The 26,649-nt window shown below is 34.9% G+C and overlaps 1 protein-coding gene across 5 annotated transcripts in view; it reads right to left on the reverse strand.

The window, feature by feature from the left end:
* Positions 1–2,404: 2,404 nt before the first annotated feature.
* Positions 2,405–26,649, reverse strand: part of SKIC3 (SKI3 subunit of superkiller complex) — a 157,760-nt gene continuing 133,515 nt past the window's right edge. For all 5 annotated transcript variants that reach the window (XM_064596393.1, XM_064596392.1, XM_045898797.3 and 2 more), the window contains 7 exons: positions 25,096–25,224; positions 22,007–22,128; positions 20,071–20,229; positions 14,559–14,711; positions 10,117–10,247; positions 8,303–8,426; positions 2,405–6,394 (listed from right to left, as the gene is read on the reverse strand). In XM_064596393.1, coding sequence (XP_064452463.1) covers positions 6,320–6,394; positions 8,303–8,426; positions 10,117–10,247; positions 14,559–14,711; positions 20,071–20,229; positions 22,007–22,128; positions 25,096–25,224 — 893 coding nt within the window. In that variant the 3' untranslated portion in view covers positions 2,405–6,319. The remainder of the gene's footprint in view (positions 6,395–8,302; positions 8,427–10,116; positions 10,248–14,558; positions 14,712–20,070; positions 20,230–22,006; positions 22,129–25,095; positions 25,225–26,649) is intronic.

Genomic DNA, 26,649 nt, shown 5'->3' on the forward strand with positions numbered 1-26,649 from the left:
GCCTAAATTCCATTGCTTAGCACTTAAAGGCTTTTAAGTATTCACAACACCAACATAAAACCCTCAGAAAGGAAGAAAAACACAACCAGGAGCTTTTATTGATTACCTCCTCTGCAGGGATTAGTTGATAAGTAAAACAAGGTCTTTAAAAACTAAGAAAGTGCTAGGTACCTAACACATATGGGAGGCCAAAAGAAAGTTCATGGAAGAGAGATTAATAATGCCAAAGAGGAAACCAAGGTTTGGCCCCTGTGATGTTATCAAGGACTAAATGAAACAATTAGCTCACTGTCGGTCTGTTTCTATTAAGTTCAAAATCGGACAAGGGTGGAGTACTCCTCATCATTGCATAGGTTTAAATTTGCAAGTAAAGCTGGAGGAAAAATAAATTTGCCAAGTTAGTCTTTTGGAGGAGTTTCCTTCCTCCTAGGTTCTTTCTAGAATTCAGATAGCGGCACTAGGTAAATGGCAGTATCAGAATACAACTTGGCAGGATAACTGAGTCAGTCCCAAAGACACATACTTCAACTCATTGACATTTGAGGTGTCAGCAGTTATTAACAAAATCAGACAACAGTACTGGAATTCTATTTACTTAAGAATAGAGAGAATAGTAATCTCTGAGCTTCCTTTTTTGGGGGGGTGGGCTCTGAAAATGAGGATAGCATCTACTGTAAAGAAAGATGTGAGGCTTAAACGAGGTAAAGTGTGAAGAGCCTGGCACACAGTGGGCACTCTATCTATCCCTGCCCGTGCACGCTCGGCAATGATTGCCACCTCATCGGCACAGAAAGCTCCTCCGCTGAAGCAAGTGACATTGTCAACATGCTCTGCAATGGCGGCTTTTATTTGGCTTTGTTAGAAGCTACTTGACTTGCGCAAAAGCTTATTCCTGCCTGCATACTTCCCAATGTTCACAAAGTATTCACCACTGCTTATCATAAATCTGATTCTAGTGAGTTAATAAATCATTCTGAGCCTCGTCCTTAGATAGAGAAGCCTTCCAACCATATATAAGTAGCACTTGTTCTGAGGCACTATGGGGTTGGCCTCCAGCAATTCAGAAATAAACAATGAAGCTGCTCATGACAATATAAATTTGCCTTCTCAGCAGTATATTTTCTCTCTAATCTCCTTCTTTGCACACGAAAAATCTTCTGCTCCATCTGGCTTTTCTCTTGTGCCCAGAAACACGTAACTCAGTCTGCAAAGATAGAACCTATAACCATATCTTTTTTTCCCACACCACCTGACTTTTTAGGCTAATTTCCAAACCTTTGAAGCCAGCAAATAATCTTTTTGTAAAGACTATTTGTACACTATTTCTTGATCTATTAAACAGAAAAATTAAGATTAGAACCTTAAAACCTGTATATACTGGTTTAGTATCAGGCCTGATACTAAACTATGTGGCATATTTTCTCCATAGAGAAAGCAACCACCATAATTTTGTATGATCAAAGGGGAGGAAATGGCATTTAAAAAGGCAGGGTCTTAGAAACTCAAGTTACTTAAGCCACAAGGGAGTCAGATAAACAATGTGCTTATTTTATATACTGTGGGTGCTCTTTCTGCATGAAGTGTAACTATTTGGCACGTAGAAGGCACACGTAATTACACTCAACCATTCATAGATGCTGTTTTCCATTACAATATTCCTGAGTGCAGGTTTACTTTCTTTTTCAGAGTCTTAATACCTACAACCGATTAACTACTATTTTTTACAATGGAACCATCTTTGGAAAGGGGTTCTCCCTTAGGTTTGTAAGCACAAGAGGGGCCCCCGTTTAGTGGAAACCAGAGTTGCTGCTTCCCAGGTGCCGCACCAAGCAGCTTCAGTATTTTGCTCCAGCTCATCTTGGACCTAGAAAACCTCGGTGACCTTAGAATAACAGAATGCTGCCATTAGAAATCCAGCTCAAGGCCCGACTTTACATATTTACATAAAAATTAAAGGCCAAGACATAAGATTTATCCAGTCACATACCCACTAAATATTGAAACCCAGATTGAAACACACCACTTAGGTTTTGTGAGTATAATTTAATGCAGCTCTTTTAAAGAGAATGAGAGGGAAGTACCTGATCAACTCTATGGTGATTCTGTGCTGCAGGCAGCATGGTAAGTGAGAATACTTCAGATACTGTTACAGCAATAAACAGCCACATATTCTTAAGAGTCAAATACTTACGACATTTATATTTTCACAGTGACCATTTTTAATAACTCATCATCTTTATCTGATGACCCCTTTTTGGGGCAACAATTAAGATGATAATCCCCAATTTCAGTGATCTAGTGAAACCCAACTTCAAAGGAATGTGTATTCACTTTAACAATATACACAGTGAGCAATGCCCTCATTTTCTATGCTGCCATAACAAATTACCACAAACTTAGTGGCTCAAGAACAATGTAAATTTATTATCTTACAGCTCTGTATAAGTCAGATGTCCGACATGGGAGTTCAGCAGGTTACAGTCAAGGTGCCAGTGGGACGACATTCCTTTCTGGGAAATCCACTGGAAAAAAAGTTGCCTTGCTTTTTCCAGTTTCTAGAGCCTGCCTTTATTCCAAGGCTGGAACCATCTTCCTCCATCTTCAAAGTCAGCAATGTCGAACCTCTGACCTTCCACTGTCACTCTCAGAAAGGCTCTCCACATTTAAGGACTTCTGTGATTAAATTGGGTCCATTCAAATAATCCAGGATAATCTCTCCATGTCAAGGTCACATTTGCATAGCCCCTTAGCCAGATATTCACAAGTTCTGGTAATTAGGGCATGACAAGTTTGGGGAACCATTATTCCGCCTCCCATATAAGCAGAAATAGCAAGATAAATATTTTTTTGGTGCCCATCTTCTCTTCAGAAAAATTAATAATTTAAATATGTTTTTATAATAGGTACTATATACAGGGGAAGTATGTAGCCCAAACGAACTTTTGTACTGATTCAAACTCAGGAGAGATGATGACATGCAAATTATTTCAACACTCCGGTGAAGTACTATGAAACCCAACCCCTTTTCCAAGGGATACTCCAATTTTATTATCCATCTCCTGGCATCATATCCCTTCACTAAAACAAATAGATATTTTCAATTCAATTAAACTGAAAATAAAAGAAAAAAGGATTTCAAATGTTTCATAACAGCTGTTTGTTAAAGAGATTCTATTCTTAAGTTCCCTCAAAACATTTTGAGGTCTAAAGATAACTTAGCATTTATTTTAAAAAAATTATAGTTGTATAGGATATTTTTTAGGTACATTAGAATTTAAAACCCTGCTATTCAAAAATTCCTATTTTAGTCAGCCCAAAAGAGGAAAACCCATTACTACATAGCAAAGGGACAGCAAGACACCTTGAGTGGATTTTCAGTGCAATAGATCTTAAGTGACTCTATTTTCAAAACCAAAAATAAGGTATACACTCTAAATAAGGGAATTTTCTGACTTTTTACCTTCTTTGTATAAAAAGTCTTTAAAAATACATATATGGGAAGAAAATCCTATACTTGTATCTGATACACAAATGTATCTTTCTAATATAAAAAACAAAACAAAACCAAAAAACCTCTCCTGCAAATTGATGGTCAGTTTATAACCAGCATCTGAGTCTACATATGGGCATCTGAGAAGCTTTCTATTCATTAGCAACTAAAGTGGAAAAAAGGAAGACCTGTAGAGAGACAGGGTCAACTATGCCAAAACAAAGTTCCACATTTTTTAAAGTGTGCAAAAACTGAAATAGATCTGCAAGTCCCTCTGACTCATACATAAAATATGCTTCATTTTTGTGTTCCTATAAAATGTCCCCAAAACAAGTATCAAGCTTTTCTATGAAGCAACCAAACATGTATCTTTTCATATTCATATATTACACATCAGTAAATATTTACCTAATGTTTCAGAGTAGTTTTTTTTTTTTTTTTTTAATGCTAGTTTAGGTAACCGTATCTTTTAAGTCCCTTAATGGAGAACCTGGGTATTTCTGTCCAATGCTGTTCTGTGTAGATTCCCAAATGAAAGGAAGTTTCATTTCAAACTGAAAAAAGGGCATAGTATTTTAAACTAAGGTGTGTTTTTTTTTATCCTGACCAGAAATTAATGCAAGGGACAGTTTAGAAATATGATAAGTGATCTCAAGCAAGTAGATTGTGTTCTAAAAGTTTACTCATAAGCTGAAATATATGTTTCCCACAGAAAATGATTATCAGATGTCTAGCTGGACTATAAATACCTAATTAATTAATAAGAGCCAAAAGGTAGATAAAAATTAGCAAAAATGCACTATAATTCTCAAATAAGGAAATATCTAATATGAATGCTAAATATTGACACTTCTGGAAATAACTTTTAATGTAATTTCTCTAAACTCACATATAAAATGAAGGGAAATTTTGGCTACTTTTAAGTTCCTAGAATCTGATAACACTGATTCCATTTCAGGTTTTTCTTTGCTTTAAGTATAGTGTTTAGCACTATTTTCCTTTACTTACTAAGATTAAATGACAATGTTTAAAACATTTAGCAAAGGTCTGGCATTAAGTAACCTCTGTAAAACTCATACATTTATGAATGGAGCCTCACAGTAACTGGACAGTAATCTTAAGAGAACAAAGAAAAGACAGGATGTGTGTACATCCACGCAAAAAGAATTACCTGAGATGGTATTAACTATTGTGTTTTCAAACCTTCCTTTCTAGAAAACCTGGGTCTGAGGTTCTCGGGAGGCCAGAACTAGGCAACTTAGTCAAAAGGTCACTCCCTGGCTACAGGCCTGGAGCAAAGACTAACCAAGTCCATACTGCAGGAGAAAGTAACCTTGTGAAGCAAGTGACACCCCAGAAAGCAGATGGAAAACAAGAACTGACTCATAAGCATTGAAGAAAATAGATCCAGGCCATTCTGGGGTAAAGGCTAAAGTGCTTGCCGGAGGAAGGAGGAGGGCACGGGCACCAGAGAGGCCCAGGCAACCTTTTGCAGCTCATCTCTGGCTAAGTCTGTGGGCCAGGCTGTCAAAAGAACTGAATCAGCTGGACAGTTTGAGGATACGGAAGAAATGGGCAGAGAATGGCAAGTGCTTGATTCTTTTAAAGAAAAAAGTAAAGGGAATAATCATCATTGGATTAATCCAGTGGTTCACCAACCCGAATGAACATTAGAATCTCTTAGGCATGCCTTCATCATGCAGAGTCCTAGGCCCTTATCCTTAAAGATTCTGATTGCATAGGTCTGAATGAGGATAATATTCAGCCAAATTTGGGAATTCACCAAATTATAGTTAGTTCAATAGATTAACCTTTGGAGCAAAATTTAATTACAGAATATTATAAATTTATATTATCTCACAAAATAACACCATAAAGCTGATTTAGAAAAACTGCATACATAAATTGTACAACCACACATTTTCATACAACAAATAGTATATGTAAATATCTGAAAATATTTTTTAAAGCCACAAATCCAAAGTAAGCAACATACAGTTGTTTCAGATATATAAAAGGTTTTTTGAAAAACTAAAATACGTAACGTGCTTTCAAGTTTTAAAATTTGAAACTTAGAAATTATATCTGATATTAATACTATAAAGAAAATAAGACACTGTTTTTTTCTTATTTCAGAAAGTTCAAGTCTTTTCGTCATAATTGAAGAAACTGCATGATCAATTAAACACTGTCGACATTATTTTCCAAAATTTTCCATTAATTTTTTTAATGCAGCCATACACCTGGAGTGTTTTGAATTATACAAACATATCCATTAGCAGTCTAAACTCACCAACATTTACATTATACTTCTTCAACAGAATCTGAAATGAACCACTAGTAAAATAGGCTGTAAGATTATTTAGATGTTATGATGAGTTGGTCTCCTGAACTCCAGAGTTCATAGAAGAAATTACATCCTTCAATTTATTTTTTAAGAAGTAAAATTCTGCACTGTGCTAATCTGCTTTTGCATATTATTTGGAAAATGGCTATAAACGCTTTATTGTAAAGGGGTACAAAAAATATCTTATGCACAATGCAAGATGGAGAAAAGAATGGTTTACAAATTATTGATGAACACCTAAGGGAATCATGTTTTTTCCTTTCATTATGGGCTTCTCAAAATCAAACATATTTTTCAAATTAAAGTTATGAGTGTTTGAAAAATTAAATCCCTAGCTTAAGAACTTAAATGTCTTTAGATTTAAAATAGGAATGGATGATTTTAACTATTCTTTTTTAAATGTTGCTTTAGGGAACAGTCTTGATTCATTGATTCTTTCTAATAACTTTTTCTTTGCTTGCTTACTATAAAATAACATACTGTTACTGTGAGGACAATTTCTGATTCAATTCCAATGCTCTTGTATCTCCATGAGTTTTGGCATTGTTTACAAGCACCTAGGGGAAATCACATATAGGAACATTAGTATTTTGTTTATTAACAGTAACTACGTTTAAATTCATAGAAGCCAAGTATGCCAAAAGGCAGCAAGCAATATCAAACAACACAAGAAAAAGTGACTACATGCAATCTTTTCAGTCATGTTTGCTGAAATAAATGGTTTATCCAAAGCCAACACCAAAGATAAGCACAATTTACTCAAATGCTCAATTAGTATAGATGCAACATTTTGACTGTTACCCTTCGTCAGCACTGTATAAAATTAAAGTGGTGGTTTTGTTTTTAATACTGTCATCTATAAACCCTTACCCGGAAGACCACTTTATACACAGAACTGTGCAAATGATACTCCTCTCCTTTAATTTTTTTAAAAGATTTTTATTTGTTTGAGAAAAAGAGGGAGCAAGGGAGAGAAAGAAAATACGAGCGAGGGGTCGGGGGGCGGGAAGGAAGCCGACTCTCTGCTGAGCAGGGAGCCAGATGGGGGGCTCCATCCCAGAACTCCAGGATCATGACCTGAGCTGAAGGCAGAGACTTAACCGACTTAGCCACCCAGGTGCCCCAATACTTCTCTCCTTTAAAACCATAGCTTAGAATTGAGGTTCTAGATTCGAGGCTCTATCAAGAAGCTTTGCAAGGTTTTCACCAATTCCACAAACCATAACATTTCATTTCGGTTGCTCATTCGACTACTAAAACTTTTTGGTTGTTCATTTTCGAACCCTGTGAAGGTTCTGAGATTTTGCTCTACTTGCAAGCTAACAAGTTAGCCTGCACAGTTTCATGGATACTGCCAAAAGACATGGTTCTCCTGGGTCAGAGACAAAGGTCTTTAACACTCATGGTACAACAAACTGCATGAGGATCAAGACATTTACATTTATTCCCCTTGGCCCCTAAGACTCACATAGGTGACCCGGATGGAAGTATATAGATTCCCACAACCGTACTGGTTTGCATTACAAGAGAGGAACCCTGAGCCCAGGAGACCTGAATCCTTTATAATAGGCCTACCCTTTACTCTGGAGGGAGACACGTCTGTCTCCCAAGGCTCACTATAAAAACATCCTTGAAAAGATAGTCTGGAACAAAGAGCAGTCAGGTCATCCGCTCACAGGATGCTTAGAAATGCAAGAAAAGCATGGAAAACTATCTCCAACAGTCACACAAGTTCTATCTTTTTGGTTTGCAATAGGTTAATTAGAATGCCTTTCTCCAAGCATTGTTTTTGTTAATATTTCTTTAATACTGTGTTTCACTGAAAGGCAAACAGTATTTCAAGTGCTTTAGATATTTAAAAAGCTTCTCATTAATATTCATTGTATTTTATAAATTATAAGCTCAAGTTATGAGAATCTTAAACCTATATGTGTTTTATATACTCTACCTTTTTAAAAAGAATTTTAGAGACACATACATATATGTTTATATATTTAGATACCAGAGCTATCCCATGAGGAGTAGAAACTGTCACATGCATGTCATAGAAAAGACAAGTAAAATAATATTTCCAAAGATAGTATCAAGATCCCATTAAATCCTGCTACTTCCAAACCTATCTATATATTTGCTTCTAGTGCAATGGTCATAAAAAATACCACAACCAGCACCTAGTACCTTTGTCTAACTTTCTTATTCTACATAGCACATCAGGAGAATGTACTTCCCATAGGTTAAATCAGTGGTTCTCAACGAGGGGCAATTACTGGTATCATTTGGCATGTCTAAAGACATTTTTGGTAGTCACAGGTTGGGTAGAGGGAAGAGGATAGTGCCACCGGCACCTAGTGTTTAGGGTGGCTAGGAATGCTGCTAGATATCCTACAATGCACAGGACAGTAACCCTCACCCCTCCTCCAACAAAGATCCAAAAGGAAATATTCTGAATAAAATCAAGGCCTTACGTCAATAAGCTCGTAGTCATTTTTGGCATGTAAGTGTCTCAGTAGATACCAACGTGCAGTTGATACAATAGACTTGGGATACCCAGGCTGATACACCACTCTTTCCAAAAGTCGCCGCGTCTCTCTGAAAAAGATATTTAGTCCAAAGCATCTAAATTAACAGAAGATATCTCATATACTAGTCTCACACACGTTATCTTTCTCATTCTTTTGCCCACGTGGTACTGATTCCTTCATGAATTTTTTTTCATAGAATAAAGGTAATAATAATGGCTAATATCTATTAAGTGTTTATTATGTGTTGGGTATGACACTAAGTATTTTACACATATGGTCACATTGAACATTCGCTACCTTGTAAGGTTAGCTTGCTATTACTATTCTCATTTTGCAAATAAGTAAATTAAGGCTCATTCCAAATCGAAGAGGGGAAAGGCTCCTATTTTACAAGCACTTCTGAGTGCTCTACCTCTAATCCTTTTTGAAAACAGACTGAAAACAAATCCATAAACAATACAAAAATAATCTACATCAGAGTCAAAGTGTATATCAGGCTTTTTAGTATATGCTTTAACAGACAAGTACAATATGTAAACCCATGTAATAAAAGGCTGATTTACAATTGTGTTCTAATTTTTCTTTCCTTATTTACTAACACCTATGACTCCAGAGACTTCCGTACTAACAGACACAACAAAAATTGTGTAACTTCAGAAATGCTGAATAGGAGGATCTTATAAATAGTAATTGGTTTGAAGCAGAAACTAAAGAACTTGTCTTGAAGATGTATCTACATATGAATCACACAGTAAGCACACTGTTTTTTTCTTTGCGTGTATGTTGATTTGGACTGATTTTTGGTGGTGATAAAAATTATGGGAGGTGCTAACAGATTACAAGGAGGTAGAGGTTAAGGCCCTCTAAGTCACCCACACTGAGCTTCAGCAGAAAGAGTTCATTAGGAAGTACAAATTATAGCCTAAAACATTTCTGGGTGAAATTAGTCATACAAAAAAATGACCCAAAGTAAATAAATACTAAATGGTTCTGGAACTGCTGATTAGCCATAGCCTTAATTCTTCCTTCACTCCTATTTTGGGATGCTGATGTGATCTCTGCCACATATTTATATGTATTAAGCTCTATGTCTACAATATCTATCCCGTTGCAGAAATGTAATGCTCCTAAACCACTGTTTTACCTATAGTTGCTCTGTATTATGTGTAATATCCATTAAAGCTTCATCTTATTCTCAGAATTTTAAAATGTTCTTGCTTGTTTTTTCATCCATATGATCTTTAAGTAATTTTTTTCAAATTTATTTCTGACCCCATCCTCACCTTCCAATAAAAAGATCACTAAAATTTGTATATTGTAATCTCAGAAACTTTGAGTTTTTCTAGATATAAAAACCTCATTATTTATAAACATAATTCTGTCTTTTCAATATTCATTACTTTTTTTTCATAGCTTAGTACCTTGCATGAACTTAAGTCAATCTAGCCTTGAACTTCAGTATTTTTGTTTCTAGAATCTACATTACACTGTTGGTATATCTGAAGACAGCAAAACTCCAAGCCCTTCTTCACTTGAAATGCTATCATGCCCAATCTCTCATATTCTATATCTGTGTACCAAATTATTTTTTGTAAAACAAATATAAGACTTTGCTTTCTTCCTACTTGGTTACTTCGACAGCCTTTCCAAAGTAGTAACACTAAGTTTGTTACACTGACTCTAAATCTTTGTTTCCTTGAGGGACTGAAAGTGAAGAAACATTTCCAAGAAAAAAAGGGAATAAGAATTCTTCATACCTTGCCCCCATTTTGCGGTTGAATTGTAACAAAGCTTGTAAAAAGACAGCCAATGGACAAAAGCAAAGTTTCAAGGCCTCAGTTGTAGCTTCTTGAACCAAAGATGACCAGTGATCATTGGAAATATTAGCCTGTAAAAATATAAGACATATATTAAATCGAGACTTTCAACATGTTTATCTTAAATGAATGAAATTCAACACTCATTTATTAAGTGCCTACTTGTCCAAGTCACCATGTACATGCTACAGGGGCCATGGTTCTACAAAATGATTATGATCTGATTCCTGCCCTTAAAGAGCTACAGAACAGGGCAGACTGGAAAAAAGGAAGGTTTCAAAGAGGAATATTACTTAAAAAACACTAAAATATTTCTTAAAAGAAAATGCATTATTCTACTATATAGGTGAATAAAATCTATCAGTCACTAAGCCTCTGGGATCTAACAAATATAAAAAACTCAATTTAACATGACTCTTTAATTGGTAGGGATAAAGTCCCACATTTCAAAAATTATCTAAGGAGAAAGAGAAGGCTGAAATTAAATATTTTAATAAAATCCCAAAATAGAAAAAAGGTACAAAGCAGATCACAGATAAATGAAACTCATCAATACTGAGAACTTTTTAAAGAATTTCACTTTATAAGGAAAATGTTAAGGTATCTACACATCACTTATGTTGCAAACTTTAGTTTTTTACAATATGTACTGACTCAGAAATAACAGATAAGTGTGTTCTAAAGAACAGTAACGTGAAGATAAAACGGTGAACAGTCTGCTGAATTATGTTAGAAGAAAAAATGCACTTAAAATCTTTCATTAAAAACCTCAAACGTTTGGGCGCCTGGGTGGCTCAGTTGGTTAAGTGACTGCCTTCGGCTCAGGTCATGATCCTGGAGTCCCGGGATCGAGTCCTGCATCGGGCTCCCTGCTCAGCAGGGAGTCTGCTTTCTCCCTCTGACCCTCCTCCCTCTCATGTTCTCTGTCTCTCATTCTCTCTCTCGCAAATAAATAAAATCTTAAAAAAAAAACAAAAAAAAACAAACCCTCAAATGTTCATTAAAAACTAAGATTTCATATTTACAGGTAACTAGAGTACACATTTTAATAAAGTCAATAGAATGAGTCCATTTCAAACACTAAATTATAAAAAAAAATGTTAGAGCAATAAACTGAGTGCAGTACAGGCAATACATTATTATGCATGTAATCAAGAAAAAGGAAGCTATAAAGATAATAAATTTGAAAATAAATTGTAAAGCATCTTCTATAAAGATGGAAGCAATGAGACCTTGGGTACATTTGACAAAGAAAATAAGGCAAAGCCCAAAAGTAATAAGACTATTCCTAATACATTTTTATTTTTTATATTACTATTTTTTTTAAAGATTTAATTAATTAATTTATTTTAGAGTGGGGGTGGGTGGGAGCAGAGGGAGAGGGAGGGGAAAAGAATGTTAAGCAGACTCTGCGCTAAGCATGGAGCCCGACACAGGGCTCCATCTCATGATACTGAGATTATGACTCCGACACTCAACCAACTGAGTCACCCAGGTGCCTCATTCCTAATAATATTTTTAAAAACCAAGAACACAAAGCTCTCACTGGTTGCTTTTATAATATAGTCTCATATAAAATATTCTATAAAGTTAGCTCAAAGATTACTATATAAGGAAAAAGTTTCTATATGTACTGGGTATATTAAACAACAGAATGCACATTTTTGTCTCCCATTGTGTCTTTAAAATTTGTTATATGAGGAAGCACTTTATCTCTGTCCCTGGGTGTATATTACAGTAGGCTCTGTGATTCTGATACCTACTTTTCTTAGAGTCATCACAAACAATCTTAATTAGAATATCTTCTTCCTTTCAATACTTCAACCTTCATTCAAAGGTAGTATTTGCACCCTGTCCCACTACAGTTCCCAGACAGGGTATAGTTACAGATAGCAGCAGATGGCTTGCTCCTCATCCCAACATTTACCTTTTCTTGCCAACTGTAGTTTCAGACAGCTACTGAAATGCCGGAAGTCTGTATTTGACTGGTGCTACTGTACGATGATGCCTTGCTCTCTAGGCCTGATAGGTATTTCAATCTCTTTTTCTCATCCAGGCTTTCCTGGCTTTATCAGAGACTCCCAATTTCATGGGTAGTCTCTTATCTGCAGGACCAGCTATATAATCTGTGGAGCCCAAAGCAAAATAAAAATGCATGGCCCTTTGTTCAAAAATAATTAAGAATTTCAAGATGGTGACTGGAGAGCATTAGACCAAGTGTGGAGCCCTGGGCAACTGCATAGAATACATGCCTGTGAAGCAGTCCTGTTCATCTGCAGCTCCACTAACCTGGACAAATATACTCTATTTCACTTACTCTCCACATCCTCTAAACAATCTGGAAACCTCTAGTTGCCTTTCTGCCGAGATCCCATCACTCCTCTAGGAGGCCCTACTGGATAGGATCTAAGATAACTCCTATGCCAACTCATTTTCACACTGGCACCACTCACTCATTCCAACAAACTCCAGGAGTGCTGCCAAACCCAAGTCACAGCAACTCTCCTTCACTCACTCCATGTTGTACCCAAGCATATACTCCTATCCACCTTTGGGATTCACCTACTGCAGACCACTCTCTGCCAGAGCATGTGCTCATTTTCCAAAACACTCTCTTTTCCTCTGTCCTAACACAGCAGGTGGAGAGCCACAAGCTCCTGAGATTATGTCAGATACCTGTCCATATGCCTCCAGGACCTCAGAGGCCACACATCAAAACCTCCCTTTCTGAGAGAATTCAGATAGATTCTTTTATTATTATTATTTTTTAAAATTAATTAATTAATTAATTTATTCACTCTTCAGCTGTTTATCCCATAATCAGTTACCTTGGAGGATGAAACCCAATTGTGCACAGACTGAAAGCAAAAAATATACACTTTCTCCCTTCCTCACCTTTGTGGGCATCTGTGGGTGGAAATGTGCCATAGAGATGGGGGGAAAACACAATAGCTCTCCCCCAAAAAATTTCTTCATAATCCTTCTCCAACTTCTAATCCTTTTATAGCTTCCTTATAGGTTAGGCTTCTACTCACTTTGGAAGTCTGTACCTTGATCTTATATCTCATTTTGGAATCTGTTATCTCTGAAATCTAGTATTTATTTATTTATTTATTTTTATTTTATTTTTTTTTAAGATTTTATTTATTTATTTGAGAGAGAGAGAATGAGAGAGAGCAAGCATATGAGAGGGGGGAGGGTCAGAGGGAGAAGCAGGCTCCCCGCCGAGCAGGGAGCCCGATGCGGGACTCGATCCCGGGACTCCAGGATCATGACCTGAGCCGAAGGCAGTCGCTTAACCAACTGAGCCACCCAGGAGCCCTGAAATCTAGTATTTAATATCTTAGCTGAACCTCTCAGTTTAATATCCTATTCATATATTATAGCACACACAGGAGCCTCTCATAAAAGTGTAATTTTACAATCCTCATCCTCTGCACACTGCCAGGTGTTTACCATAGAAACATGCATCTCATATTCTTTTACAACAACTGCTGGGTGTCAAATATTACAGTAAGAATAATTAGACTCGAGCAGTGTTTTAAAGTTTACAAAGGCATTTGTAAATGTTATTTCATTTGATATTTAACCCTATAAGAAGGCAAAGTAGTATTATTATCTCTACTCTTACAAGGAAAAAGAAAGGCTCTAAACAGCTGAAGTTTTCACAGGTAGTAAATGGTATAACCAGAACCAAAGCCATTAGAGAAAATAATTTTTGTGGCTGTAGTGGGTGGTGGGAGAAGATGGGGTATATATGGGTATTACTAAACTGCAAGCTAATTTCCTCAACTGTAAAATAGGATTACTGTGAATATGAAATAAGTTAATATGTATCACACACACAAACACTCAAATAGAATATCATATACACTGTTCGGCAGTTTGCCCCCCAAAGCACACAATTTAAACATTTATCTTAAAGAATTTTCCATACTAGTACCAAAGACTTCTAGATTAATATACCTAACTTTGTATCAAAAAACAGACGTCAAATCAAAAATTACTAGAAGTCCTTCTTACAGAATGTCAAATTTAACTGAGAAATGACTGAAAGGTTAAATTACTGGCACGTTTGTCACAGATGAGTACCTGGGTTAATTCTAATTTATCAACAGGAAACAAGTATGTATATTCTGCCATAATTCAACTTTAAATTGCAATCTTTGTTTTGTTTTTTTCTTCCCCAAACAATGACAATGTTCTGCTGGAATCTATGGATTTATATGACTCTTATTTCCACCAAAAGCCCAAATACAAAGTCTATGAGGAGGCCACACGAGAAGGTGATGAAACAACAGGAACTCAACAGAAAGCACTACCATCTTAAAGAAAAATAAAAGAATCAGTTTTTCATGATCATAATTATAATATGATCTTACCATGCAGGCTTTTAAAGCAAGCAGAGCTAGTCTCAAGAGACTCGACAGCTTCCCACTCCAACTGCCCTGTTGGGATGCTACTTGTAGACTCTTTCTATAACACATCTCTGCAGCACCCATCATTCCTTGGGACTGATATATGTGCGCCAGCCACTGAGGAACAGAAAGAGAACAGAACCAAAAAAATCTTAATTTAGTACATAGTCTGATACTCTATTTCCAATAAATTCAATACACTTTGATGAAGTTAAATTTTTAATTTAATTTTTGTAAGTTTTGTGCCTCCAAAAATCCAAAATTCACAGGTTAAGAAAGGAGTAGACATCTTGCCCACTCTATCAGCAATAGCTTACTAGCCACACCACTTGAAACTGTTAAAGAGTCTTCCATGATGGCAAGTCAGGAACAAAATCAAAATGGAATGTAAAAACAGATATATCATGTAAATACTGATCAAAAAGAAGTTTGTATAGCTGTATCAACCTCCAACAAAGTATATTTTAAGACAAGAAATATTAAGAGATAAAGGGGTCTGTTTCATAATGAATAAGAATCAATTAATTGGAAGAGATAACACTCCTACATTTGTATTCACCTAATAAAGACACAGAATTTATGAAGCAAAAGTTGACAGAAATGAAAGGAAAAAAAACCACTGAAATGCAGAATCAAAGTTGGAGATTTTAATACACCTATCTCAGCAACGGTAAAAGAAACAGACAAAAAATTCAGTAAGGATATAGAAGATTTAAACATAATCAACTTGACTTACATGATATATTTGGAAGACTATACTCAGCAACTGCAGAATACACATTCAGTGAAAATGTGTATTTTCTAAATCTGACCATATGCTGGGTCACATTTCAAAGAACTGAAATTATATAGTCTACTCTGATTAAGTGAAATTAAACTAAAAATCATTAAGAGATAACTGAAAAAAAAATCATCCTCTCCCATATTAGAAATTTTACAACATGCTTCAGAAAAAAACATGGATCAGGGTGCCTGGGTGGCTCAGTTGGTTAAGTGTCCAACTCCTGATTTCAGCTCAGATCATGATCTCAGGGTTGTGCTAAAGATTCTCTCTCTCCCTCCCTCTCCCTGCATTCCATTCGCTCTCACTCGTGCACACACTCTCTCTCTTAAAAAAACAACAACAACAAAAAACCACCCCTCCCCCCAAAATGAAAAAAAAAAACAAACAGAAAAGACCTACATGGATCAAAGAAGAAATCCCAATGGAAATCAGAAAACATTTTCAAATGAATGATAATGAAAGCACTACATAAAATCTTGGGGGATGCATATACTGGAGAAAGACGGAAAATCTATGCTATAAGTTTCTATCTCAAGAAGCTAGGGGAAAAAAAAAATCTAAATCCAAAGAAAGCAAAAATAACATAGAAAAGAAGTCAATAACATGTAAAGAAAGTATAATGAAAAACAAAACAAAAAGTTGGTTCTTTGAAAAATTAATAAAACTGCTTATTATCAAGAAAACAATTTAGAAAACACAAATTACCAATATAAGAATGAAAAAAGAAAAAGCATTACAGATTTTCCAAACATTACAAAGAAGGTATCATGAACAACTCTATGCCAATAAATCTGAAATTGAGATGTGCTGGACAAATTCCCTGTAGTTCAACAATGCTAAAAAAAGAGGAAATCTTAAAAAAAACCTTTCCCATAAAGAAAATTCTTGGCCCAGGGGCACCTGGGTGGCTCAGTCGGTTAAGCGTCTGCCTTCGGCTCAGGTCATGATCCCAGGGTCCTGGGATCGAGCCCTGCATCGGGCTCCCTGCTCAGTGGGGAGCCTGCTTCTCCCTCTCCTCCCTGCTCAGTGTTCTCACTCGCTATCTCTGTCTCTGGCTCTCAAATAAATAAATAAAATCTTTAAAAAAAAAAAAAAAAAGAAAAGAAAATTCTTGGCCCAAATAGCTTCAATGATGAATTCTTCTAAACATTAAAGAAATAAATGTCACTCTCACACAAACTCTTTAAGAAAATAAAGAAAAGGAAAATTAATAACATAGATAATAAAACCTAACACAGACCTTATGAGAATGAAAAATTACAAGCCTTTCTCTCATGAATATAGGTATTAAAAATTCTTTCAACAGTCATTAGCCAAGTGACTCCAGCAATATATATAAAAGGAATAATACATCATAACCAAGTAGGATTTCTTCTAAGAATGCAAGGTTAGTGTAGCATTTGAAAATCAATGCAGTACACTTCATTAACAGAATAATTAAAAAAGAGCCATTCTAATAGATGATCCCCCAAAAGGTCTGTTAAAACTCAACATCCATTCATGATAGAAAACAAATCTCTTTTACAAATTTAGAATAGAAGAAAACTTCCTTAATCTGATAAATATATATCAGGTAAAACCTATAGCAAAAATCATATTAATTATAAATAGTAAATGCTTTCTACGTTAGGTTGAGAATAAGAACGTTCACTTGTCTAACCACCACTTCTATTTAACACTGTATTCAAGGTTCTAAATAGTGCAATATGGCAAAAAAAAAAAAATCAATACACAAATATTGGAAAGAAAAAGTAAAACTTTATTATTCACAAATGAAATAACTGTGTATACAGAAAACCTAAAATCATTTCAAAAAAAATAAGTGAATTCAGCAAGGTTGTTGCGGGTCAACATATAAATATCAACTGCATTTCTAAGCATTTGGAGCAAGCATACAAGAAAAAATTACCATTTGTAATCAAACAAAAAATATCAACTAACTACTAATAAATTTAACATAAAAATGTAAAAGACCTCTACAATGAAAACTGTAAAACACCACTGAGAGAAATTTAGAACCCAAATAATTTGAGGAAAATACCACATTTGTGGATAGAGAAATTCAGTAGTATTACTTTATCAATCCTCCCCAAACTAAACTACAGATTCATGCAATTCCAATCAAGATCCTAGCAGGGCTTTTGTTTGTGGGGGAAGGAAGCAGGGTAATTGACAATCATATATAATTGCAAAAAGCCTAAAATGACTTTAGACACATGAAAGAGAACAAAAAAAGTCAGAGGTCTTAATATTACCACCACACATAAAAACTAATTATAAAGCTATAAGCAAGAATAAACAGATAATGGAAAAGAAGAGGGAGCCCTATAAGACCTACAGATACAGTCACCTGATTTATGACAAAAGCATCACTACAGTTCAGTGGGGACAGAATGGTCTTTTCAAGGAATGATGCTGGGACAATGTGATACACATAAGAAAGGAATGAACCTGGATCCTGCAACATTAACAAAAATCAACACTGAATGAATCATATACCTAACATGTGAAAGGTAAAACAAAAATTTCTTTTTTTTTTTTTTTTTTTAAAGATTTTATTTATTTGACAGAGAGAGACACAGCGAGAGAGGGAACACAAGCAGGGAGAGTGTGAAATGGAGAAGCAGGCTTCCCGCCGAGCAGGGAGCCCAATGTGGGGCTCGATCTCAGAACCCTGAGATCATGACCTGAGCAGACACTTAACGACTGAGCCACTCAGGTGCCCCAAAACAAAAATTTCTAAAGGAAAACAGAAAAATATCTTCAGGTGCTTAAAGTAAGCAAAGCATTCTTAAATAGAACATTTCAATAAAGCATTAACCATTACAAAATGGTAAGTCAGACTTCATTAAAATTAAGAACTATTCACCAAAGAATAATATTAACAGAGTGCTAAGCCAAGGTACAGACATGAGAAAATATGTGCAATACAAATACCCAAAATGTGCTTCAATCCAGAAAATATAATGAATTTTAAAAATCAGTAAAAAAACAAAACAAAACAAAACAGCCCATGAAAAATAAAAGGCACTTTATAAAGAGGATATCCAAAGGTTCAATAAGCATATGAAAAGTGGCTCAACATCATTAGTCAGGTAAATTCAAGTTAAAACTACCACAGGATACTATTACCTACCTATCTACTGAAAAGGGAAATATTAACCACATCTAGCAATATCAGCAATTGGAATGCTCAAAATTTACTGGTGGGAACATCAAATGGACAACCATTTTAGAAGACTGTCTGACAGGATCTACTAGAGTAAACATACATATCCCTTATTACCCACTGAAAGACATAGGTAAGGACGGACACAGCAGCATTACTCATGATAGCCAAAACCTAGAAATAATCCAAATACCATCAAGTGTATATTCATAAGATGAAATGGAAAAATTATGGCTACATGAAACAACTAAATGAGTCCCGCACACAACGCTGAATGAAAGTACCAGATACAAAAGAACAGTCCGTTTACATGATGTTCAAAAACAGGCAAAACTAGAAAGAAGTGACAGAAGTCAGAATAGTGCTTCTCCTTTTTATCTGAAGTAGGGAGAAATCAAAGAGAAAGTCATGGGGAGGCAACTAGGTTACTGGCAATGTTCTGTATCTTGGTATAGGTGGCAGCTAAAAAGGCATATATGTAAGTAAAAATGTAATGAATGGTATTTTTAAGACTTTTATACTCTATCCTTTGTGAATTATATACTATGAAAGAAAACACACGCTATCTCTTAAGACTCTACTTCCTATAAAGTTTATCTTTTATTTTTCCCTTTTAGTTTGACAAGGTATTTTTCTTCTTGATGAAGAATATGAAATCATCAGTATCCATTTGACCTTAGAATTAAATTATCTTAACTCTCATATGGCAAACTTCAAGAAAGGGGATAAAAAGCACCATCTTTCTCCAATGATTACAAGCAAAAAGCAGGCTTAGCTTGCATAATCCAACTACTTTATGCCACTAGATAATCTTTTTAAGCAGGACCATCAAAAAGTTGTTATAATAAAAGATCAAAATGAAGAAAAAATTATAGTAAAATAAGCTTCTGTTAAATCGACATCAAAAAGCCCCTTTGACACTTTCTCTGGAGCACAGAGGAAACTATAGTAAACTGAATACAGTAATTACATGTTTTTCTGTGTTTTAACATCAATAAGAATAAAGTACATGGTGATCACTACATGTTTGTCATTGCAGATAACCAGAGCCAGCTAAAAGGACATTCTGTTGATTCAGGCATCAGTAACTATTTCAAAAAAACACTAAATAACCATTAAAATCCTGGAAATGAGTTACCTACGTGGTAGCTAAGAAAAATAAAGAAAAACCACATAAATCCTCTCTACAACAGAGTTAACACCATTATGACAAAATGTTTGAAACACTCTTTAGCTCTCTTACATCAACACCATGTAAAAGACAGTATTCTCAACACTGTTTTAAATCGAGGAAATTTATAATCAACAATTTAAGCTTTGAAGCAGTGTAGTAGCAGATCCTAAATTAGTATTAAACTTCTTCAGTCTCCCTAATCACAATACAACATATTTTAAATCTTGAAAATGAAAGATACATGGTGAGTTTAAAGACAAGACAAATAAAATGGAGCTTAACCCCTGCCTTCATCTAGTATAATGAAGGATTCTAATTCAGGACTCATGTAAGAAAGGAGAGAATTTACCTGCCAAGCTGGAACAGAAGTTGAGTTGGACATGACTGTTTTTTGCAGCTCTTCAAGGACAGCATCTGGGAGAGGGTTTTGTGACTCCAGGAGTGGTTTACACTGAACTTGTCTCAAAAGTAAGATAATAGCTGGCTGATCAGGGTTACTTTTTAAATTCTAAAAATTAAACCCCAAATAGAAATACATCAAATAGATTCTTGAATGTTAAGTGGCAATTAAGTATTCCCCATGTTGGAAAAAAAAAATCTGAATTTAACCTTTTCTTAATAAAATACAAAGAACTGCAAAAGTAAAATAAATAAAACAATGAACATCTTGAGAATATCAAACTCCACATTTAAATTAAAATTGATAATACTATTATTGTAGTTTTTAATTAATTAATTCATTCATTTATTTTAGTTTGTCCCTTTGACTTGTTTTATTCTTAGGTGATATCCTGAAAAACTTAAGTTCTGAATGTAAATAGGTGAATTCAGAAGACATAAAATTAACAGTGAAGGCTAACACTATTCCTTATCAGAAGAAACTATACAGGAAGAGCTATAAGCCATAGTTTTGTTTTTTTTTCCTTTTTCAATCTCTTCACAAAGATATTCATTAGATGTCCTTCTCTCTAGGCACAGACTTCCTAAACACTGTAAGAGAAATGACCCATTTACCCATTTCCCTAAGCCATTATTTATACACATACACATATAGAATTACATATATGCATATGTATCTCCTCCTATGTATGTATATATATATATATGTATATATATATATATATATATACATATATATATATATCTCAAAGAAGTTTAAGAAAGTTCTCTAAACAAGTCTTCCACTGTTTTAAACATTTCTTTCTTTATTGCTGGTCCCTCAATAACATACTTTATTTTTTTAATTAAGTCATAGTCTTAAATATATGTGATTGCTTTCTTCTAAGAAATTGGCACAAAAAAAATGGTCAGATTCATAAAAGTATCCCTTATTCTGTCAGAGAGAGCATAGCAACTGTCAGTTGCTTATTAAACACTCACTGCATAATACTAATCTGTCCTGAATTTAGATGGAATTTCTTAGATAAGAGAGAAAATTCATTACTCTGCTTTTCAGAGAATTCAAACACCAAAGGGATCTTCAAGGATCCATTCTTCCTTCTCTGTAAAATTCATCTCCTCCCACACCCCCTTGCCCCCCCCCAAAAATTTCTAGAAAGAAAATACAATCTCGACTTGGTAAGCATTTATGAAAAAAGATGCTTTCAGAAGAAGTAATGTTTAAAACCCACATTATCCATTCAATTATTTCTGAGTAAGTTTATGAAACTGATTCATTCACTGAATACATATTTATTGAGCCCCTACTATGTGTTAGGCAAGGTGCTAAGGATTTACACACAGAGCCTACAATCCAGGTATGTACAAGGTAACTACTAAGTAGCTCCAGTTGCCCACTTACTCCTCATTGTCTTTCTATGTGGTTCAGAGCTTTAGAGATGCCAGAAAATACAGCATTCTGAAGGTAGTAACCAGAAATCAAAAGGAAATACGGCCTCCATAACGGTATTCTCCCCAACAAAGACCTATTAAGTCCTTGAGTCCTAGAGTCAGACAAATGTGAGTTCAAATGGCAACTCAATCATTTTCTAGCTGTGAACTCCTGAACACAAATTACTTACCCTCTCTAAGCCTTAGTTTACTCATTTATAAAAAGGGGATAATAGTATTTATGCCATATATTCTTGGGAAGTTCAAATACAAACTGCTAAGTGTACTGACAGGCTTATAGGAAGTACTCAATAAATGCTGGGTGGTATCATCATCATCACTATCATCACCACCACCATCATATGCCCTTTAAATACTGTGCATTCCATGTTTAATGTTATCTTCTAAGTAGGATAAGAATCCATAAGTCTCAATGCTCAATTTCATAATAATACCTTTGTGCAGAGGGCTTCAGCTTCAGATATTCTTCCTGTGTCTATTAGACCAGTGACAGCTTGGGAGAGAGACCACTTTTCAAGAGATTGGTTATAATCCTTAAAGAATTCTTTGTCTTTAACTGTTAACAAAAATGTTAATGTTACTTTCTTCTGCAATTTATAGTGTGTTCTCAGAGGAGTAATCAGTTGCTAAGAAGTATTACAATTAGACATATACGATTTTTAAAACTTAAATGTATTATAGGAATACCACAGACCATTCTAGTAAGGAATACCACAGACCATTCTAGTATGTGCCAGGTTTCTGAAAAGTTTCATGGCTGGAATATTTGTGGTTGAATAACTTAAAACTTTATAGACTTGTGATTTACATAAAAAATCACTTTATCTACAGTAAAACTAAAAATAATTCATTGAAAAAATTAAATACTGTGACATACTGACATACGATAAATTACACATATGCACATATTCAAACTCTACAACCTGAAGACTTGACATGAGCATATATCTATGAACCATCACTACCATCAAGATAATGAACATATTCATCATCATGAAGATTTTCACCCTACCCCTTTGTAATCACTTCTGTCCCCAACATACCTCTCCTCTTATTGTCTGTCCCAGGCAACCACTAATTATTTTCAGACACAATGGATCATTTTGCATTTTCTAAAATTTCACATAAATGGAATCATAAAGTATAGTATATAGTTTTGTCTAGCACCTTTACAACTATAAACATGGTAAATTACATTTCCAGACGTAAAGCGACTTAACATTCCTAGGATAAACCCACTTGATCATGATGTATTGTTACCTTTTTTATGTGTTGTTGGATTTGAATTGCTATAGTTTATTATGAATTTCTGCATTTGTAGTTCCACAGTATTCCTGTTAAAAGTCTTTGCCTGGTTTTGGTGACAGGATAATGCTGGCCTCAGAGAAGAAGAATACCAACTTTTCTATTTTCAGGAAGGGTTTGTATAGAACCGGTATTATTTCTTCCTTAAATGTTTGGGAGAATTCCTCAATGAAGCCATCTGGTCCTGGAGTTTTCTTTGTGGGAAGATTTTTAACTATAAATTCAGTGTCTTTAACAGATACAAAGCTGTTTAGTTTATCTACTTCTTCTTAAGTGAGCTTTGTGTCTTTTAAGGAATTTGTCCATTTCATCCAAATTGCCAAATTTAATAGTGTAAACTGTTCCCAAGGTCCTCTGATTAGCCTTTAAATAGCTATACAGATGTACCCTCTTTCATTCCTGATGTCTGGCTAGAGGCTTATCAATTCTACTGATCTTCTCAAAGAACTAGTTTTCACTTTTGTTGATTTTGTTTTCTATTTCACTGATCGCTACCTTTTATTACTTCTTTTCCTCTGCTTACTTTGAGTATAAGTTCTTCTTCCCTTTTCTAGTTCTTAAGGAGAAGCCGAGATCACTGATTTGAAAGCTTTCTTTTCCAATGTAGACATTTGATGCTATAAATTTCCTGTAAGCAGTGCTTTAATAGCACTGTAGAACTTTGAAATGTTTTTTTTTTTCCTTGTCATTCAGTTCAAAATATTTTCTAACTTCCCTTCTGGCTTATTCTCTGAACTGGATTATTTAGAAGTATGTTATTTAGTTTCTAAATATTTGGGAATTTTCCAGACATTTTTCTGTTACTGGTTTTTAACTTAATTCTATTATATTAAGACAATATGCTTTATATATTATTTGAAGCCTTTTAAATTTATTTCGAACATTTTATGGCCCATAAGATATGTAGGTAGATGTTCTGTGTTCACTTGACAATGCTGTTATAAAGAAGTATTCCATAAATGCCAATTAGGTCAATTTAGTTGACAGTGTTGTTCAAGTCTTTATTATATCTTTACTGATTTTTTTGTTCAGTTCTGTCAATTATCGAAAGAAGAGTACTAAATCTCTAACTATATAATTGTGGATTTGTCTGTCCCTCCTTTCAATTCTGTAAGTTTTTGCTTCATACATTTTCCCACAAGCTTCTTTTTTTCTACCTATTTTATTTTGAAATACAATGCAGAATGTATGTGTTTTGAAGCTCTGTTACTTAGTGCCTAAAGGCTTAGCACTGTTATGTCCTCTCGATGAATTGATTCCATTATGAAATGACATTCCTTATCATCAGCAATATCCTTTGCTCTAAAATCCAGTTTGTCTGAAATTAGCATTGCCACTCCAATTTTCTTTTGATTAGTGTTGGCATGGTATATGTTTTTCCAACCTTTTACTTTTTAGGCTATTTTTGTCTTTATATTTAAATATACATTTATATTTCATCTATGTTTCTTTTAGGCATATATAGTTGGCTCTTGCTTTTTTATTCAATCTGACAGTTTCTGCCTTTTAACTGGGGTGTTTAGACCATTTAACTTGACTATTGACGTGGTTGGGCTTAACTCCAATGTGTTACTTGTTTTCTGTTTGTCTTATCTAAGTCTTTGTTCCCTTTCCTCATCTTTGAATTATTTTTTTACAATTTCCTTTTATCTACCTTGGTGGCTTATTAGCTATAACTTTATTTATTTAGTATCTACTTTACATTTTTAAGTATTCATCTTTAACCTGCCACAGTCTACCTTTAAGTAATATTATACCACTTCACTTACAGTATAAAAATTTTACAACAGAATATTTCTGTTTCCCCTCCTGTTCTTTGTGCTATTGTTGTAATATGTGCTTTAAGGAGTCAATTACATTTTAAAGAGATTTCTAGCGTGTCATCTGTGGATCTGTTTCTATTGATTATCTCATTATGGTGGTACTTTTCTACCTCTTTGCATGCCTATTAAGTTTTAACTGGATACCAGACATTGTAAATTTTACCTTGTTGAATGCTGAATATTTTTGTATTCCTGTAATGTTCTTGAGCTTTGTTCTGTAGGCAGTTAAGCCTCTAGAAAATGATTTCATCTTTTCAAGGATTGTTTTTAAGCTTTGTCAGATGAGATCATTCAGCCTTTAGTGTAGAGCTAATTATGCCCACTACCTTCTTGCAATATCCTTCTGAGTACTTTACACTGAATTCATTATGTATAAAATGTTTTTCTAAACTTACTTGAAGCAGAAACAGCAGATAACAGTGCCAAGTACAAATCCATTCTCTTTGGCTGAGTGTTGTTCACTAGAGCCAGTTTATCATCAGCATGACAGGCTGCCATTAGCCCAGCCCAGACAGCAGGATCACCTAAACATAAGGAATATAGTTAGAAGACTTGTTGATATCAACATGTTGCTGAAAAACTATCAAAAATGAGAGTAAGAGTTTATAAATACCAAAAAATTAAGTTAAAAATAAATTGTATCTCTAGAAAAAATCCATTTTCTTAAACGAAACTAATTTATACTTCTTTTCAGAAGACACATTACTATATTCATCCTTTAAGATTTGCCTTTTTCTCAAAATACTGCAGAGGATAAGAAATACCCTATTAAGTTCTTCCATGGCTGGTTAGCTCAGTTGCCTAGAGTACTGTGCTACTGTGGAAAAGTCGATTATATTCACTTTCATCGGACACCAAGGGCAAGTCTCAAGGAGACAGAGTCATCATTCAAACCCTGTATTAAAGGTTCAATCATAGGAAAAGCAAGATAATACTATTTCTCAGTTTTTAAGAAAATTTCGAGCCAAAGGAAAAGCTCAAGACAACTCCATTTACCTATGTTCTAACAGCAAAGCATGAAAGTCATTTTATCATTCCAAGTAAAGCAATTCTATGATTATATATATCCCTTCATTGATTTGATCTTTCCTTCTTTCCTTCACACCTTGACAGCAGCTTCAGGGGAGAGGGGGAAGCAGTGGACTGAGGTGGTAATGATAAAGATTATGCATATAGAGGCCTCTTTTTTAAAAAGGTAGTTGTAAAAAGAAGGTGAAAAAGAATTTAGAAATTAGAAGATTTTTATTTTTTGGTCTTCTGTAAATCATATTTTGCAGGTTAATATTTGCATGGTCAATATCTTAGGCCTGCTATGCTTAAAAAAAACAAATAATTTTGGGGTCCCTGGATGGTTCAGTTGGTGGAGCATACAACTCTTGATCTCAAGGTTGGGAGTTTGAGCCCCACATTGGGTGTAGAGATTACTTAAAAATAAAATCTTCCAGGGCGCCTGGGTGGCTCAGTCTGTTGGACGACTGCCTTTGGCTCAGGCCATGATCCTGGAGTTCCGGGATTGAGTCCTGCATCGGGCTCCCTGCTCAGCAGGGAGTCCGTTTCTCCCTCTGACCCTCCCCCCTCTCATGCTCTATCTCATTCTTTCTCTCAAAAAAAAAATCTTTAAAAAAAAATTAAATCTTCCAAAAAAAAACCCCCAAACAAACAAAAAGACAATTTTAAAATCCCACAGGGATGCTAGTTAACAATATAGTCATTTATTTTATTTTATTTTTTTAAGATTTTATTTATTTATTTGACAGAGAGATGGAGAGAGCAGGGCAGGGGGAGCTGCAGGCAGAGGGAGAAGCAGACTCTGTGCTGAGCAGGGAGCCCGATGTGGGGCTCAATCCCAGGACCCACCTGAGCCAAAGGCAGACACTTAACCAACTGAGCCACCCAGGTGCCCCAACAATATAGTCATTTAAACAAAAATTTTAGCTTAAGTTTTATAT

The sequence above is a fragment of the Mirounga angustirostris genome, unplaced genomic scaffold (genome assembly GCF_029215605.1).
Source record: "Mirounga angustirostris isolate CCGP_5_RB_7025 unplaced genomic scaffold, mMirAng1.0.hap1 SCAF_7, whole genome shotgun sequence".
In the NCBI taxonomy this organism is placed as follows: Eukaryota; Metazoa; Chordata; class Mammalia; order Carnivora; family Phocidae; genus Mirounga; species Mirounga angustirostris.